The sequence below is a fragment of the Zootoca vivipara genome, chromosome 13 (assembly GCF_965207765.1).
Source record: "Zootoca vivipara chromosome 13, rZooViv2.hap1.1, whole genome shotgun sequence".
Lineage (NCBI taxonomy): Eukaryota > Metazoa > Chordata > Lepidosauria > Squamata > Lacertidae > Zootoca > Zootoca vivipara.
Window position 1 is genome coordinate 4,929,573 of NC_142596.1, and position 19,534 is coordinate 4,949,106.

At 46.0% G+C, this 19,534-nt stretch overlaps 1 protein-coding gene across 3 annotated transcripts in view; it reads left to right on the forward strand.

The window, feature by feature from the left end:
* Window positions 1-19,534, forward strand: part of TLN2 (talin 2) — a 184,890-nt gene that overhangs the window by 47,068 nt on the left and 118,288 nt on the right. For all 3 annotated transcript variants that reach the window (XM_060282859.2, XM_060282860.2, XM_088657461.1), the window contains exons 2-4: window positions 14,266-14,437; window positions 17,153-17,250; window positions 18,754-18,883. In XM_060282859.2, the coding sequence (XP_060138842.2) occupies window positions 14,302-14,437; window positions 17,153-17,250; window positions 18,754-18,883 (364 nt within the window). In that variant the 5' untranslated portion in view covers window positions 14,266-14,301. The remainder of the gene's footprint in view (window positions 1-14,265; window positions 14,438-17,152; window positions 17,251-18,753; window positions 18,884-19,534) is intronic.

The following is a 19,534-nucleotide window of genomic DNA, read 5'->3' on the forward strand; positions in this document are numbered from 1 at the left end:
TGCCGATTTTACTGTTGGGTTATTTAGAAAGGCATGTAATTGATGGTGTGCTAACCAGGGCATTGGGATGTCTTCTAGTTTGTCCTGTATTTCACAACAATAGTCTTGTGACCAGTGGTGGCTGGTGGCCTTTGGGACTGGTAGGGCAGAAGGCAAGGAGCCGAGTAGTAGGTGGTGTTAGAGCCAGTGACAGGATGGCCCAGCTCATTCTAGATTTCTCCCCATCTTTCTGCCTGCCAAATTCTACAAGGGCAACACTGAGACTAAAGAGGAGGAGAAGGCAGACAGGTGGTGGGCAGGCCAAGGGCATGCTGAGATTGTTTGGACAGTTTGAAAACCTCTGGGTTGAAGGGTTGGCTATCAGCTATCACTGACCTTACACACAGGTGGAACACTGACCTGACACCCATGGAGCATGATAAGGCTGGCAATGACTGCTTGGCAGAGTGGGTTTGTCTTGCCTCCCAGGCTGGAGGCACAATGCCTTTGAATACCAGTTGCTGGGAATGACAGATGAGCAGAGAGGGCTGTTGCCCTCAGGTCCTGCTTGGAGGATCCCCATGATGGGCATCTACTTGGCCACTGTGAGAACAGGATACTGGACTAGATGGGTCCCCTTTGGTCTAATTCATCGTGGTCTTATTTATGTACCAAATAAATAGTGCACAAATACCATAAAGTATGGTAGCAATGACTACCAATTGCCAGCATTTGCAACAAAACCTCCACAGAGGTCCTCACAAGTAGTTGATCTTCTGTTTGGGCCAGTATATCACTGTGAATGCTGGAGCTATTCCCCGTCCCCGCCTCATGAAGGACTGTTCTGGTGGTTTCATTTGAGCTGCACGTGATACTTCGAAGGCTGCACCCCAGACCTGTGGGACTAGACTAAACCTATGGTAAGCAGAGAAACTTGACCAGGGCCGGCTCTAGGGGTAGGCTGGGCGGCGCCGGGCCGGCAGGGGGGCGCCACGCGCTGCACCCGCCCACCAGGGCAGGGGCGCCGGAGCAATCTCCACACCACGGCGCCAGGGCGCCCCGACATGCTTGAGACGGCGCTGAACTACGTCTGAAGGAGAAAATTATTTAACAAAAGCAAGAGTGTTCTTCTTCTCCAACTTCCACACCCCTAACAACTATGCTGAGCCTGGGCATCTTCTGTGTCTGGCTGTGGAGCTGCCGCCTCCTTCCCTGTTGGGAAAAAAACCCCTTAAAATAACTCTTAGCTTCCTGGTTGGAAGCAAAGAGCTTTTACTTAGGTTTGAAGTGATTCAAAAGCAGCAGTGTCGCACCACAACTGGGGAAAATATGTTGTTCTTCCCTCCTGTTGACTGCCATCCATCATAACAAGCACTCCATTTTCTAGATTAATATTTAGCTTTTCGTAGGCCTTAAAAATGCAAGCAATCATACAGTCTCATGCTGCAAAATGCGGAATTCAGAAACTGCCACTTCCTACGAAATTGAGAGAATGGAGGTTAATTGATTCGCTGTAAAGAGAGGGAACTACTAGTCCTTATGGATTGTAAGGAGAAAATGAGGGGGGCATTTCCACCTTAAATGCCAGTAATTCTACCTATAAAGGGTTGACTGTGTCTGATTGGCACTTTTGAGTGTTTTTAAGAGTTGGAAAAGTAGAGCACGCTTAATGAAAATCCGACCACATTCCACCTGTCCCAACCCCTTCAGCCCTTTACCCATTTCATTGCCATACTCCTTGTAACTTTTCTTTTTTAACGGCTATGGGGGAGAGAGTTTAAAGGGTCCCTTTAATTCCAGGTCTCTCTGCAGTCTTCATGTGTAATATCCTCTTCTTCATAAAATAACTATTTGGCAATGGTTACTCTTACAACAGGACTACATCATGCTGTTTTGTCTTTATCCATGTATAATGTGTAAAGTTATAAAAGGTTTCTCACCCACTGTACCTCAAGGTTGATAAATGTATTATTATTAAAAACACAAAATGGATATTGCCAACTCTCTTTTTTAAATGGTTGGTTGATCATCTGCATCCTAAACACTTGCATTTCAAGTTACAGGTAGGTAGCCGTGTTGGTCTGGCGTAGTCGAAACAAAATAAAAAAAATTCTTCCAGTAGCGCCTTAGAGACCAACTAAGTTTGTCATTGGTATGAGCTTTCGTGTGCATGCACACTTATCTGAAGAAGTGTGCATGCAGACGAAAGCTCATACCAGTGACAAACTTAGTTGGTCTCTAAGGTGCTGCTGGAAGGATTTTATTTATTTATTTTTTTGACTTCCATTCCAATACATATGTTGTTGATGTGAGGAGAAAATATAAATCCCTGTGACCCACATCTGTGGGGTAAATAATAAAAGAAATGGCTGTGAGCCTAGATAATAATCTCAGAGCTAAATCCTTTCTCTAGCAGGAGAGAGCCCCCAGCAGTCGAGTTTAAACTCACCAAGTCAAGCAGCACAAAGAAGCATCAGGAATGTTGACTGTTAAACCTTTTGCATATCCCTTTAGTCCACTTGCAAAGCACTCCCCACTTTCTGCCCTTCTGGCAGTGAACAGACCACACACTGTTAAATAAGTTTAAAGTGCTTTACTTACAAAAAGTTCCAAAGGTCAGATTCATGCATTTATCCAAGCAGAGGCAAGGAGAACATAGGCAAAATACTCTTGAATAATACAGAGAGATAACTTCAAACGTGCTCTAAGCCTGGAGCTCATTTAGGCATGCTTCTTTAGTCAGTTACATGGTGAGGAGAGAGGGAGAGAACAGGAGGAGAATGATTCACTTTCTTCCTCATCAGAGAAGAGGGCATGTGACCTAACTGTGTCTAGGAACACAGGTCTATGATCTTAATCCCTTCATGTACTAACTAGCACTCATTCATAGTTATAGTTATGTTTGACTACAATTTCGCACAGCCAGAATCTCATATCTAGTTGCCTTCTATAAACATTAAAATAAGTACAAGACAATTTAGCATTAAATAAACAAAAGCTGCACATTTTAAATATATAAATGGAAAAGCTCTCATTACCAACTTAAAAATAGCCTTAAGAACTCATTCCTTTAGTTTATGATCTCACCAGGCAATCGATGAAAACTTTTGTTGGTTTATATACAATTAAAGTTTGCACCCTTATTTAGCAAGTGATCAGAAATGTTCCTTTCTTCATCACTCGTGACATCTAATGCTTGCTTTTATATCACACATTCCTCGCTTGCAAAACTCAGCCCAGGAGCAGAATTCAAGGGTATCAGTCACCAAATTCAGCAGGATTCCAGACCCCTGCTACTTACTGTCAGGTCCGTAAGACCTGAGGTAGCTGTCTGTAGCAGTCCTTGCCAGCAGACTGCTGTCCGGGTGCCTGTAGTGGCGCTTTGCATCCGCTGGATTCTTGGCCCCTTCGTGGGGCACTCAAACGCAGCTGTAGTGCTATCACGGGGTCGGCTTTGTGTTACAGTTGCCAAGATAACATACCGTTCAGGGCAGCAGCATTCCAAAGGCAAAATCCCCCCTCTCCCTTGAATAGGGGTACTATCTTGCAAGCTTTGCTTTGGAACCCTGTCCAAGAATAATAATGATCTTGGTATATAATAAAAACGTAAGAATGTTGTCACGCAGCCCTCGTTGGACGATTTGTAGTACCTCATCACGATCCTGGATTGTGAGGGGAATGGCAGGGGGGTTGGCAGGCAGAGCGAGCAGGGGCACAGCCCCCAGTAGTATCAGTAGTAGCGCCATATCATGCAGACATAAACGCCTGCTCTCTCGCTTGCTGAAGAGGAGGAGTCTGAAAATGGTAGCTGGAGGAAGCCTTCACAAAAGATAGGGGACCAGGAGTATGGGCGTATTTGGATAAGCAACGGAAGTAAACAAATGTAATTCAGGCCGCCTTCCTCAGCCAGCCACAGAGATGTGGGGGAGAGATCCAGGCCTGGGGTAAGGGGACAGGTGGTCCTTGAAAAGAGGAGGAGGAAATGGTGCCCCCCCCAGTCTTCTGAAACAGGAGCTAAAGGGACTGCTCCCTTTCAACAAAAGCACCCTCCAGGAGCCCAGATATGAGCTGTGATAAGATGGAACTCTTAATAGTGCTTTCCTTTGCTGTTTCGCTTTCCTTTGAAATGGAGACAACAGCTTTCCTCAACACCACTGGGGATGATGGGAGTTGCAGTCAAAGCTATCTGGTTGGGGAAGCTGCTTGGAATTTGGTGTCTGTCTTACCAGTGCATGCCCCACATTGGGTGGGATTTTTATGGAAAAGTAGTGAAAGTTTGCAGTCACTACAAGGGTCAGCAAACTTTTTCTGTGGGGGGCCGGTTCACTGTCCCTCAGAACTTGTGGCGGTCCTTTTACGTCCACTCGTTCCTCCTAAACAGCTTTTCCCTCTTGTCTCCCTGCTTTCTATTCCCATTTTAATATTTATTAATAATAGTTTTTGAGATGAATAAATAATGTTTGGTCTTACATTCTAATTTCCTTCCAGACCTCCTCTGCCCCTTTCTTTTCTCCCTCCCTTATTTTCTCCCGGCCACTTTTACTTGGCATGCAAAAGGGCTGTGTCATATCCAGGGGGCGGGACAGCCAAATGAGGAGGCCCTGGGCTGGCTGTGGCACTGAGGCCCATCTGAAAGTGTCGCCAAGCCCACTGGTGGCTCCCAACCCAATGCCTGAGAAACACTGTGCCAGACAGCTCTTGGTGGACTTGAAAAGTCTGTGAATACATTCTTGGCCCAACCCCGGCTAATTTATTGAAAGATGCGCCAAAGCTGTTAAAACATTGCACATATGGAAATGATGTGATTCCCCCAAATTCTTAACCACTCCCTAGCACCGGATTCTAAAGATGTTTGTGCCAAATCTTGCTGGGCGTGTGGATCGCTTTTCTTGGGCCAGCCCTTTGCTTGTTTCCAGCTATGCAGTCCATGACCCAGAATGTGGGAATTAGCCGTTACTTGTCATGGAACAGATTAATCTCTTCAAGATTTCAAAACGAGATTTTAATCAGAAGTTTTTTTTCTCTGAGTCAAAAAACAAACTCATTTCTTTCCCAAGGAACAATATTGTTAGTGTCAAGGAGGGTGCTGGAATGCAGAAATCCATTTCACAACTCTGGGTGGTTGAAAGGCAGTTGCCGTAAACCACAATTCCCATCTTCCCCGACCACTGGTCCTGTTAGCTGAGGATCATGGGAGTTGTAGGCCAAAACATCTGGAGGGCCGCAGTTTGGGGATGCCTGCCGTAAACTGAGTCAGCCTGTTGGTCCATCGTAGGCTTGTCATGTGTCCTCTCTATTCAGGACACACCCTCTTTTTCATGAGTATGTGAAATGAGAGTTGTCATAGTGATCCATAGTTAAAAGTAGAAGTCGGCCAATGTGTCCTCTTTTTTGCTCTTCAAAATATGGCAACCCCAAGAGTAGTCCTGCCTATGCAGACTGGCAGCAGCTCTCCAGAGTTTCAGGCCCAGGGTTTTTCCAGCCCTACCTTGAGATGCCGGGGATTGAACCTGTGACCTACTGCATGTGAAGCAGATGCTCTACCTTAAGAGTGCTGCTTCCATCCCTGGCCTTCAGTGAGACTCCCTTCCAAGAAGAAGACTTGTCTAGGATCATCCTTTTGTTTTCTGATACTGCGGCCCCATATTTTGTGGGCCAGCTTGAGAGTCAACTGGAACACAAGGCATCTGCTCATTTTTATTTGTGACTGAGGAAAATGGACTTGCTGCCTTTACATGCACACACCTTTTTATTTATTTCATGAGTTGACTATTCACTTTAAAACCCTAGAGTGGCCGGAATTCTCACACGCATGTGCTCTCTGAAACCCACATTCCGAGCATGTTTCCACTTCTGTCTCAGTGACGTCTATGCTGGCTTGGTCTTGTCCACAGAATGGAAGATGGCAACATCCCCAAGGATGGGCTCTATGGGGAGCTGGCTTCAAGTACCAGGCCCATTGGCAGACCAACTTTGTATTGCAAATCTGTCTGCAAATGTGACATGAAGGCTGGCAATGTCAGCCACACTGCGTGGGAATCCCTTGCAGACAGGCAGGTTGTGCATCCACAGCAGTGTCCAGAGAATGAATGGCCACTGGGTGGGGCACAGAGAGAAGAAACGCCATGGGGCATCTTCAGCAGCACAACCAGATACCTCCATTTGCCCCAGCTGCAATAAAATGTGTCTCTCCCATATCAGTCAGGCACTGTAACCTTCCAACAATTTTGACTTCATGCCTGCATTATATCCCAAGACAGACGGATGCCAACTGAATGCTATGGGGAAGAGGTGCCAAAGCTGAATGTCTGATAACTAGAGATTGCCCTTGTTGCATGCTTTACAATTTCCGGAAAGAGTAATAAACAAGAGGAAATCATGAGCAGGAGGCTTAAAACAGAGTCAGTGATGCTGGAGTGATTCCCTCCAGATGTTGTGAACTAAAACTCCTATCATCCTGACTATTAGCCATGCTGACTGAGGCTGGTGGGAGTTGTAGTCCACAGCACCTGAAGGGAATCACATGGACGATCTCTCCTTTCACTGGAGTTGCATGTGGGATCCTGATAGCATTCAGTGGCTCAGTTCGGTTAATGAGCGTGGAGGGCAGGTCACACTGAAAATTATTTCCTCCTGTGGAAATAGGTAGAGGTATATGTGTCATACTGTTTGATTATGAGTTAGGGGATAGAGGGGGTGGGGAACCCAGCACAGCTGAAGCATTATTATTTTTTAATATATGCTCTTTAATGCGTAATCAGAATGCCTTTGCTATAATGAGTCTCACACTGATTGCTAAGAGGGTGGCTGTGCAACACCACCTGGGACAACGGTATCAGAATTAAATGCAAACGTGCGTTTTTGTTCTGTGTTCAAGTGGAAGCATAACTGACCACTAAGCCCAGTTGAAATCAATGGGAGATGTGGAGCGCAGAGGTGTTGGGGGGTTGAACTTCGTACCTTCTGCGTGCAGAGCAGGTACTCTACTGCTGAGCTATGGCTTTCCTTTTTAAAATCTCTTCCCCTCTCAAACCCCCAGCCCCAGCCCACTCCCTGCCTGCTGTGACATGGCCCGGCACAGAGCGGGCACTGCCTTCCTCAGCATCCTGTTTGGGAGCCTCCTGCCCCTCGCTTCCCCGCTGCTGCTGCCAAGGGGGAGTGTGGGGTGTTCTAGCTGCTGTGTGCTGCATGCACCTTGTGCTGTAAACTTGGAGGGTGATCACCCAAGAAAAGATCAACAACTTCCCACTGCTGCCGCCGATCACCTGAATTTTCACTTCTATTTTAGGGTTTTGTTTTCTTAATTTGGGGTTCAAAAAAAACAAGGGTCATCTTATACATGGAAAAATACAGTATCTTGGTTCCTGAATCCCTTTTACAAACTTACACCTATTGTTACTCAGAAGATGCTCTATTGACAGTCTGCTTAACGGATACTTGCCAGCCTAGTTTTGCAGGGAGGGATAAGCCCCTCTGTTCCAAGCTGTTTATTTATTAGCAGGTTTTACAAATGAAAAGAACTATTTTGGGGGAGGTATTTTCCCCCCCCATCTCCTTCCTTCTACTGCAGATAAATATTTTAGGGTAATTTAAGAGAGTCAAAATGGCTTAATGATTGCTCACCAGTGTCATTTCAGAAGATGGTTTATGTATGTTTATGTATGTTTATGGTTTAAGTATGTGTATTTTGAACATTTATCCTAATCATTTGACACCTTAGAATCAGGGTGGGGGTACACACAATGGCCAGTTCTCTGGTAACACTTCCCAACTGACACTCAACATTCTCTGGCTTTTGAAAGCTACTCCACATGCTCCTTCCCCACTCAGCTGTTCTTTAGAAGGGGGTGGGGTTGCCCCCATTAAGGTCTTAAAAATACTTTCTACTTCTGTATACAGTGGTGCCTCGCTTAACGAATGCCCTGCTTAACGAAATTTCCGCTTAACAAAAGGATTTTTCGAGCGGAGCTTGCCTCGCTAGACGAATGCGTTTTACGAAAAATTCGTCTAGCGAATCACGGTTTCCCATAGGAATGCATTGAAATTCAATTAATGCGTTCCTATGGGCAAAAAAAAATCAATGCATTCCTATGGGATTCGCTAGACGAATTTTTCGCTATAAGAAAAGACCCGTGGAACGAATTAATTTCGTCTAGCGAGGCACCACTGTACCTTGGTGTTCACACAGACCTACTGGTAACTTCCCAATCTTTCTTCTTGATAGTCCCTTTTTTATTCTAAAAATCTGTCAGCACTCAACCACCTGAGTTTGCTATTAGAGGGAATGATTCCTTCAACTCCTTGGCTCCAGTAGATCTGGGGCTCTGCAGTGAGGAAGCAAGTTTCTGTGAATCTGAAAACACACATCAAACTTTGCTCCCTTTACAGGGTCAGAGCTGCATGCCTTTTTGGCTGTGCAAATTCCTGATTCATAGGAAGAAGAAGGAACCTCCTAGTTTCCTGCTGGGCTTCCTTCTCCAAACACACTGGGCTGGGGAGAGACAGAAATTTAAGATGAGCAATGGCTGGCCTGGGAATTGAGAAGTGGCTTGTTTTTATTACGAAGGTGGTTCCTGCCAGCATTCCACACGTCCAGACGTCACTTTGGGATGAACTTGCTATTAAGCAGAACTTAGCTTTTCTGGTTGTAATTGAGTTCATTTGTATTGCCTTTGGTGTTTTGAAAAGCAGGTATTTCTCCTCCGCCCCCACCGCCCATCCTTCCATTTCAAATGGATTGCTTTTCATAATTCTTGTTAAAATGTTCTCGTCCCCAGTCTTGGGTAAAATGGAGAGAGGGTTTTGTTTTTGTTGTTTTTGCATCCTCCCCGTTGGTGCCTTCTTGTCTGGTTGGGTACCAAGATGGTATCAGGCAGACAGCTCATTTAAGGCTCTGAGAATCAAGCCAGACCATTACTTTACTAGAAATCTATTCAGCATATTCTCTCTCTTCTCTTCTCTCTTTGGCAATCACTCGTAGCCGAGTAAGATTCCATAAACACGGTTTTAACAATGGGTCCGTAAGTGACTGTGGAGGCCAATTCTGGATCCACGCGTCCTTCCACATTGGTTTACAGGCGGGAGTTGATCACGGTGTGGATTTGCCAAGCGTGCCTTCCTCTTAGCACATTTCTCCCTTGCATCCTGAGATCGAGTTTCTTCAAAGCCCATGATACCTTTGGTCAAGGCTGTTCTCCAACTGGAGCGCTCGCAGGCCCGTGTTTCCCAGTTGTCGGTGTTTATACTACATTTTTAAAGATTTGCCTTGAGACAGTCTTTAAACCTCTTTTGTTGGCCCCCAGCATTACGCTTTCCATTATTAAGTTTGGAATAGAGTAGTTGCTTTGGAAGACGATCATCAGGCATCCACACAACATGACCACCCCTCCTCTCTCCATGCAGTTTGGGATTGGGATATGTATTCAGTGCCTAAGAATATGAAGTGAAAATATATTAAAGGGTCTTGGAGCATGTACAGAGGGCATTGCTCTCACCTGCTGGCAGCAATAACATGTACAGTGGTACCTCGGTTTAAGTACACAATTGGTTCCGGAAGTCTGTACTTAACCTGAAGCGTACTTAACCTGAAGCGAACTTTCCCATTGAAAGTAATGGAAAGTGGATTAATTCGTTCCAGACAGGTCCGCAGAGTACTTAAACTGAAAGTACTCAAACTGAAGCGTACTTAAACTGAGGTATGACTGTAATGGTAAGCCAGGATTCTCTGCCTTTTATTTACTCTGAGCACATGGCATCCTGGTGCACATAGTTTAATCAATCCCATCTTGCTATTTCCCTGGCATGTGAACAGGATAACCCAAGCAGGAAGCCCCTTCAGCTAGGGAAATCCCTGCACAGCCACAGCCAGGGATTTGAGGCCAGTCACTCTATTTATAAAGTACTTAGGGGAACTAGGTACTTTTGCAAGTTGATGCAGTCCTGTTGCCAGATTCATACTCTCAATAAACCATCTCTCTCGGCCCAAGCAGCCTTCTAGGATTCTTGCAAAGATTTTTTTAAAGTAGGGAGAGGGGAATATTATCCTCTCCCACCCATTTGTGAACCAGCTTCAGCCCTGTGGCAGAATTGCATTACATGTATTACAGATGCAATCAATATTTATGCTGTCTTTCAAGTCTGAACTCATTTGACGCCTATTCATTGGCTATGGGAAACGTCTCTCCTCTGGCTTCTAAGAGGGAGTCAAGCCTGAATACTCCCTCTGTTTCTAGAGAAGCAAAGGCTGTTGCTCATCTGTTCCTTTCCTTGCAGGGCAAGGTCCCCAGATCTGATTTTTGTTCTCGCAAGTGGCGCGGCCATTCTGCCAGCTGTTGGAAATTATAAAGTGAATTGCTCTGTGGGGGGTGGGAGGGGGGACCCTGAAAACAATAAAAGCCTTCAGGGTTTTTTACATTCTTTCTGAGTAACACACTGTCCTGGCATCCCATTCAGCCATGGTTTTAAAAGTGGGATGGTATTTGGTTTCTGGCTTACATTTCCTAGGTAAGTGAGTGTTTAGAGATCAGCATTAAAAAAAGTGTTCCTAGCTGGTTCCAGACAGGCCAGGGGTGGGTAGCTTGTGGTCCAGCAGATGCTACTGACTCCAGGTCCCATCAGCCTTAGCCAGTGATCAAAGATGATGGTAGTTGTGGTCCAGCAATATCTGGAGGGCCTCAGGCCCCCCATTCCTGCTCCAGACATTGATATGCTCCTGGCGTTTGTGTTGCTAATGCATCCATGGGTGCATTACAGTGCAGGACAGTGAACATTAACCCCCATATCATGAAGCAGGGCTTTGCTGAACTATCAGCTTTTCTGAACTGCCCCTGAACTGTGCCAGCAATTATAAGAACTGTGTAAGAATTGGTGTCTGGGTTAAATATTCCACCCCTTTCTTCATGTGCCACTTTTTAAAGATTGTAAGCCTGCAGGCTGGGACTGTCTTGTTTTAATCAATTGTATGTAAGCCACTCTGGGAGGCTTTCTGACTGAAGAAATGCTCTAAATAAATAAATTTTCCAAGCTTTTAAAAGAGTTGTTTCTAGCATTTGTAGGATCTGAAACATGCACTGTTCTTCTCTATTTGTGTGTGTGAGAGAAGCTAGCCTTCTATCCCTTTCAGGGTTTTTTTCTCTTCACCCCACAAACAATCCCTGCAGGACCCCCCCCCCCAAATGAGTGCATATGAGTTGACAATGCTTCTTCCAGCAAAGGTCTGGCCCTCCACTGCCTTCCCTCCTCCAGTGGAATCATGTGAGTTGGCAGTGGGGCCGGAAGGAAGTATCAGTCCTCAAGGAAGGGGCATGGATAACTCCAAGATCTCTTGGGACTTAGCATGCATGCTTCTGACAACATTGTTGTGCCTTTAGGCAGACTCCAAAATGACACAAAAGCAAAAAACTCCATCCAGCCTCATTAGAATCCAGCGGTCAGATCTGCAGCTGTTATGAATGGGTCCAGATTTTGACAGAGCCCGGAATGTGCTACAAGGACTACAAGTGATTTTTGGAGGTGTCCCAGGTTTCTATCCCAGGCATCTCAGGTTAAAAGGCTAGCCGGGAAGTCCCATATGAGGATCGTTTGTTATCCCCGTTGTTGTGTATTGAGTCAAAGGATTTTATATCTGCATTACTATTGTCTGTATGTGCTTTAGGGTAAAGTAACTGCCTTTTGGTTCAGCTACTATTGGTTCATTTAAGCTGCTGTATTTGGATCCTCTATCTTATTGGTTCCCTCCAAAAGGCAGCACTGTGATTGCCTGATATTGTTCCCTCCAAAATGTATCCCTTTCTAGCTAGTCCCCTGTCCCTATAAATGTAGCTTTCCTGTCCTCAGAGTCAGTCTTGTCTTGTTGCCTTAAATAAAGAGCTGTTATCATGAAGATGTTGTCACTGAATGACTACTATTAAGAAACCCACGATACAACACCCGTGGAGCCAACGAAGCAGTCAAAGCTCTGGGTCACGCCCTTTTTTAATGTCATCTTCGTAGAGAGGCTACTTTGGCCCCTTATGCAGAGGCCCCTGGAAGGATACAGGAATGGTACCTAAAATATTTCATGGCTAATACAAACCAATTAATAACAGTGTTAGTGTCCAAGTCCCTCTTCATTGTTCAAAGGTCTTGTAAGATGATACTCTCACTCTACTTGTAGTTTAGAGCTCATGTTTTTATCTTTTGTATCATATGGCTGTAAAATTGGCTGTCTCATTGTGAGGTGTACCAAACTGCACTGATGGCGCTTATTTGAGTTTTTAAAAATTAGTTTTTTAATGAAAGATATTTCTTGCGTTACAAAGCAAATTAACGTGAGAAAGTACATGTCACTTTATGCATAGCTGCCAAGTCTCCCATATTCCCCGGGAAACCCCCATTTTTCCAGCTGTTCCCAGCTGAAAAAATGGAATTTTTTTGTTTCCCCCCGGTTTATTCTGAGGCGGCGGCCATTTTGGAACTGGGCGGAGCATGCTCAGAAGCGACTTTTTTTTTATTGGTTTTTTTTATAGAAACAAAACAAACAAAACACACAATATATGATCTGTCCCTCCAATTTCCCTCCCCCCACAAGTCCACTTCTGCCACCAGTAGTACCCATGGGCATTGAGAATCAGAGGGGTCCATTGTAAAGCTGGGTTTGACCTCCCCCTCCCCCCTCCCCCCTCATCCCCTCCCTGCCACTGAAAGAACAGGGATGGAGGGGTTCTGAGGATTGGTTTCCCCCCAGCTGCTCCTTTAACACAACCCTTAAACAAACATTAAAACACAAAAACACACACACAAAAAAATAAAAATAAAGATTCCCACTTATTTTTTTCTTAACATTGTCATTATGACTTCCTCGATTCTCTTCTTCCTGGTTTTCTTAACTTCTCTAATTGATTATGGTGGATTTTCTATTCTAATTCCAAATCTTATCCTTATAATATTCACTCAATCCTCCTCCTTCTTCATACTGCCCCTCCACAAGTCCCCTCCTGCCACAAGAGGAACCTGCGGGGCGCAGCACTTCAAAGGTTCCATTTTTGTGTCTGGGCTTCCCTCCGCCCCCTCCTCCCCCCTCAGAGCACCCCCTGCCACTAGGTGAGAAGCGACTTTTGATGCTGCTTTGCCCAGTTCCAAAATGGCCACCGTGCCAGAAGTCACACTGCAGCCATTTTGGAACTGGGCAGAGCTGCATCAAAAGTTGCTTCTGAGCATGCTCCGCCCAGTTCCAAAATGGTGGCAGCGCTACTTCCAGTCTGCTACTTCCGGTCTGGTCCCTTATTTCTCCCATAGGAACTTGGCAGGTATGCACTTTATGACACTTTATGTAAAGCTTAGGGTGTCTGCCCTCTGCCATTCCCCTTGCATGAATGGCAAGCAAGGCAGAAAGAGGGGGATTTGCGCCTGTGCTGTACTTTACAGAGGAGAGAGGAGGAGGAGAAGAGAATCCTCTGTTTGAAAGTGTCCTCAGTTGAAGGGCTTAAAGATCAAGGACCCTGTGAAGGGAGAGCAAGTGGTACCTTGATGTTGCCCCACCCAACAGCTGGCACCATCTGGGCAGCAGACTGAGCAGGCATCTGGTCACAGATTATGGAGAGATGCACTGCATTTCTCTACTAATGGTGGTGGAGGTGATGGTGGTGGTGATCTCCCCCCTCCCCCATCCAACTGGGTTTCCCCAGCCGCTCTGGGCGGCTTCCAACAAAATCTAAAGAAAGAAAACAAAACATGAAACATTAAAAGCTTCCTGAAAAGGGCTGCCTTCAGATGCATTTTAAGGTCATTTAGTTACTTATCTTCTTCACATTCCATTGGGTGGGTGCCACTACTGAGAAGGCCCTCTGCCTGGTTCCCTTAACATCACTTCTTGCAGCAAGGGAGCTGCCAGAAGGCCCTCGGAGCTGGACCTCAGTGTCCAGGCTGAACAATGGGGTGTGTGTGTGTGTGTGTCGCGCTTTCTAGTATAAATGTGTGCATGTTTTAACCTTTGTATCATACTGTTTTTTAAACAAGTGTGTTTTGATGCCCGTGTTCTTATTCTTTGCACACACTGTTTTAGTGTATCTGTGACCACATAATAAATGATTGAGGATTTTAGGGAACTGGTGATGGGAATGCCCTCTGTCTTCCTTTGGAGAACCTCAAAGACAGCCCCCTGTGTGCTCATGATTTCAGGAGATGATATTAGGAGACACAGAAAGCTACCATAGAAGTTTGGCTGTCCTGTGATTTCAAAAGGACAGGGTTGTTGTTGTTGTTTTAAAAAATAGCAATCTAATGTGTCTTGTTTTGTTTCTGCCCAAGGTAACATAAAGAGAAGCCTGCAAGAGATCTGGCAAGATGGTTGCTCTGTCCTTGAAGATCTGCATTCGCCAGTGCAATGTGGTCAAGACGATGCAGTTTGAGCCCTCCACAGCCGTGTACGACGCCTGCCGTGTTATTCGTGAGCGAGTGCCAGAGGCTCAAACTGGACAAGGTTGGTTTTGGCAAACCCCACATTTGAGTTACAGATAAGACTCGCCAGTCAGCTGAATGGCCTCACTTTGTGGGCCGGCACAGCTTGATTTCAAACTGTGGGCAAGGAAGGGTCACATGACATCATTGTGCCCCCCCCCATGTTTCAAACTTGGCCCATGGCAAGTGGGAGAGATAATCGGCCTTCTCGGTGGTGGCGCCTGCCCTGTGGAACGCCCTCCCAACAGATGTCAAAAAGGAAAACAACTACCAGACTTTTAGAAGACATCTGAAGGCAGCCCTGTTCAGGGAGGCTTTTAATGTTTAATAGATTACTGTGTTTTATTTTTCTGTTGGAAGCCGCCCAGAGTGGCTGGGGAGACCCGGCCAGATGGGTGGGGTATAAATAATTTTTTATTATTATTATTATTATTATTATTATTATTATTATTATTATTATGAACTGGGCTGCCCCACCAGGTCCAGTTCTCCACCCCATCTCTAGATGTTGGACTGCAGCTCCCACCATCCCTAACTGGTGGTCTTTCTGACTGGGGCTGATGGGAGTCCCTCCACATTGGGACGACGACGACGACGACATGGTTCCCCACCCCAGATAAGGCAGTGGGTGTCTTGATGAGCAATCAAGGTTCACATAATGAGCATGAAAAGGTTGTGGTGTCTCAGAGGGCTGCCTTAGCAGCTGTTCGCAGACTTTGGAACTCCCTCCCTAGAGAGGCCAGACTCTTTGCTACTTGCATTTTAATAGATTTGTTTTTATATTGTTTTAATTCTGTTACAGTTCAGATACTTCTTAACTGTTATCTGCTGTATGTTTTTATCTTTCTGTGTTTTAATCTTTGCGAGCTGCCTTGAGTCCTGACTCTGGGAGAAACATGGAATGTAAATAAATAATAGTGGCAGGTATTTTATTGGACATGGAGCGATGCCCCTGAAGTGAGGGCAAATGCATCGTCTTCACTCTGTATGTGTGTGGAGCAGGTGGGAAGTGAGAAAATGTGTCACTGAGGCAGGCAAGCCTTGCTACACTCACAACTTCTCTTTTTACATTGCCACCCACTCCGGCCCCCACCCACCCACCCAGTGGGTTAATATTTCTGCCCTGTTTTTGCAGCACCCACCCCCATTGCAAAATTACCCAAAGGGCTGCTACTTTCTCTAAGAGGGAAAAAGGGATTGTGAAAAGGCCCTCTTTTGCTCATTTCCACTCAGAACAAACATGTTTATGTATTTATCATCTTCAACAAATAATGTCAGTTTCCAGGGCAGTGGGAAACCTTGATTTATTTTAGGGCAACCAATCGCTCACAAATTGCAGCATTGCTGTCTGGGGCGGCCACAGGCAAGTTCATATTAACTTGGGATTCAAGATTAGCAATGCCATAATGCGGGCAAGATGGGGCCTTGATTGGCAATGCAGTTTTGGAGCTAATTGTTGCTTCCCCGGGGGCTTTGAATCCAAGCTGGGAATTTCTGCCCCTCACTGTCAACCGTTTCCATTGCAAGGAGGCTCCGCAAGGGCATCCGCCGAACAGCCAGATTAATAGACACTGATGGAGTGGAAGCATTAGCTCTAAACTACTTTGTATTATTTGGTTCATTACGTTTGAATGCAGCCTTCATTAATTAGCAGCGAGGGATTAAAGCGCCGTCGTTGGAGCGTTGCCTTTTGGCGTTGCCGTTTCGGCCTTCATCTCCCGCGGTTCCAGCAGGGACATGCCCGTGACCTATGGGCACCTCGCCCTCGGCGTGCTCCTCCGCAGATGTCCCTTTGGTCACAGCATTTGCTGCGGCATTCTCAGTTTCTGCCAGCAGGAAACCATGGTGCGACTAAGCACATTTGGAACGCTGTAGTGTATACAGTTCTGGCCGCCTCACCTCAAAAAGGAGTTGGAAAAAGGTTCATTATGCATGGCATGGAGAAAGTGCATAGAGAATTTTTTTTCCTTCCCTCTGTCATAGCACTAGAACTCATGGACATCCGAAGAAGCTGCGTTTTGTAAGCTTCAGGATAGATAAAAGAAAGTCCTTATTCATGCAGCACATAAACTATGGAATTTGCCGCCCCCCCCCCAGGAGGTAACGATGGCCACCAACTTGGATGGCTTTAAAAGAGGTTTAGACACATTCATGGAGGAGGAGAGGGCTATCAGTGGCTACTAGCCAGGATGGCTATGCTCTGATTCCACAGTCGGAGGCAGCAATGCAGCTGAATACCAGTTGCTGGAAACCAGAGGAGGGGAGAATGTTCTTGTGTCCAGATTCTGTTTCTGGCTTTCCCATTGGGGCGTCAGGTTTGCCACTGCGAGAACAGGATGCTGGACTAGATGAGCCACTGGCCTGATCCAAGAGCCTCTTCCCAGAACTCTAGTCACAGGGATGTTAAAGTTCCTGGTTCGGGGTCTTATGATTAAATACTTCAACCTTTGAGAATTCTTTATCTTTTCTCTTAACAAATGAACACTGTAATGGCCCCCTTTTGTAGATACAGTGTTCACTTTCCCTTCCTCTCCAAAGCGAACAATCCGCTTTCCAACGTGCTTTGAGCTGTGTTGAGGTAGGTGAGCCAATTGTGGGAAAGAGAAAGTAAGAGGGGGAGGGGGAGGGGAGAAGCTGGAGGGGCACTTCATGGCTCTCTAATCAAGTGGGAAAACCTTCATTTGGAATACACTCTATTTGCTCTGCAGCCTGTCCTTTTCTGCCTTTCATTTCCCAGCCTCCGACTATGGGTTATTCCTGTCTGATGAAGATCCACGGAAAGGCATTTGGCTGGAAGCCGGGAGGACCCTCGATTACTACATGCTGCGGAATGGGGTACGGCTGAGATATGTGGGCTTCTGTGATAGGGGGGTGGTCTGTTGGTGACAGGGCAGCAGGGCTAGCTAGGTAGAGACTCCACACCCAGGAGGAGGAGTATGGCGTTGGATGCTAGTCACAGCCCTCTTATAACATTTGTGAGTCGTGGTAGAATCGGAACCTCCATGCGCAGGGACAGTTGACCTCTGAACACAATGTGTTGCGAATATACTGCAGGATTGGGTTATTGCCTGCATGCCTTGCTTGGCTTTCCAGAAGCATCTAGGTAGCCTCTGTAAGGAGGGTAAAAGAGGCTGGGCTAAGTGGGTCTTAGCATGTCCACTCTTACATTATAAATTATCCACAAAACTTCATTAGGGCCCATATTTTTGGAAGATTTCACCAACATTATCAGACTGCGAATGAGTTTTAGGATGGAAAAGGTTTCAGAAAATACAGTGCTAATCATTTAAAAGAGTAGATCCATTGAAGTTGATGGACATGACCAAACTAAGTTCATTCATTTCAATGGCTCCACTCTGAGTAGGGCTAGAATGGTACCCCCTTAGGGATTCCCCCACTCTAGATTCACCCTTCAGAGCCTGGTGCAATATATACAGATTTAAAAACTCTGAGGCCAGGATTTTGTTTGAATTCTGGGACAGGATGCAGTTCACAGCTCTTCCATACAAACATCCACACCTGGTTCCTCCAGGCTTTCGTCATCCCAGTGGTGTAATTTAAGGCGGGAGGGAGGGGGGGTAATTTCATTGCTGCCACTGTTAAAACAGTTGCAAGTTAGAAACCTTTGCCGATATAGTGCAGAGCACCCAGAAATCTGCTGCTTGATCCAGATCTACCTTCTCCCCACTCTAGGTTAGAATGTTGGGGGTAATCTGGAATGGCCCGGAACAATCACCCCCCTCCCCAAATGTTGGTTGTGCAACAAAGCAGAGGCACCCCTGTTACGTGCCTGGTAACCTCCTCAGGAAGGCATTTCCTTAAGGGATCCCTGGAAAGCCCTTGTGGCATTGGGAAAGTTCCTGGGAGTCAACCCCCTAGATCAGGCATCCCCAAACTGCGGCCCTCCAGATGTTGTGGCCTACAACTCCCATGATCCCTAGCTAACAGGACCAGTGGTCGGGGAAGATGGGAGTTGTAGTCCAAAACATCTGGAGGGCCAAAGTTTGGGGATGCCTGCCCTAGAGCCTCAGGTTTATTTATTGACTTCATTTATTAAGATTTCTTACTCACCCTTCACCATAAAGTCCCAGGCTGGGTTACAAGGAAATAATTATAATACTGTGTTAAAATCAGTTTAAAACAGTTTGTCACTAGTGTGGGATCTGAAAGATATCCCTCAGCTGTCAAAGATCCCACACTAGTCTTCTGTAGCCCTGGGAAGGGCTATGGAAGAAGGGTCAAACCCAGACCCTCTCGGAATTTCACAAGCTTCCTAGGAGGGTCAGCTGGGCCTGCCTCTGACTATTCTTAAAAGTGTCCCTGTTACTCACTTCCTAGGATATTTTGGAATACAAGAAGAAGCAAAGGCCGCAGAAGATCCGGATGCTGGACGGGTCGGTGAAGACGGTGATGGTGGACGATTCTAAAACGGTTGGAGAATTGCTGGTGACCATTTGCAGCCGGATAGGTGAGGCCAAGGATGCCATTAACTCCATTTCCTAGGATAGATTTTTCCTGTGAGGAGAAATAGATAGCCATTGGGGTCTCCAGGCCTAAACCTCACCTTTTACTGCCTGCCCTGGTAGGAATAACAACTCCAGAAGAAAAGAAAGGGTGCTAAGTGAATGTAAATGGAACTTGCTGGTGAATGGGGGTGGGGGGGTGGGGACAACCGTTGGGGTCTTGAACCTTGATGCATGATCTCCATTCTAAGAAAAAAGGTTGTCCTGGAAACTTGAGCTTCTGATCCAGGTTATGCAGCAGGAGGTTGAGAATGGCATTTCTCTCCCGTGGACCACATTCTGGGGGTCTGAGGCAAAAATGGAGGGGGATCCATGAGTCAGACTCTTTGTACAATAAGCCCACAACCTATGCAGGATTTATGTTCCAGGGGTAACACCTAAAGCCAAGATCACATATAATCAAAGCCCAAGTCATTTCTCCCACAACCCTGGCCCCTTTCCACCTCAATTTTATTTTTGCCACATGCCCAAGTTAAAAGCACACAAGTCACACAAAACTTTCTATATCCACATGCACCTCCACAGTCCGTCCATACAAGGAAGAGGCATTGCCATGGTCCAGGGTTGCATTCCAGCCAGGCAAAGGGCCTTGAAGA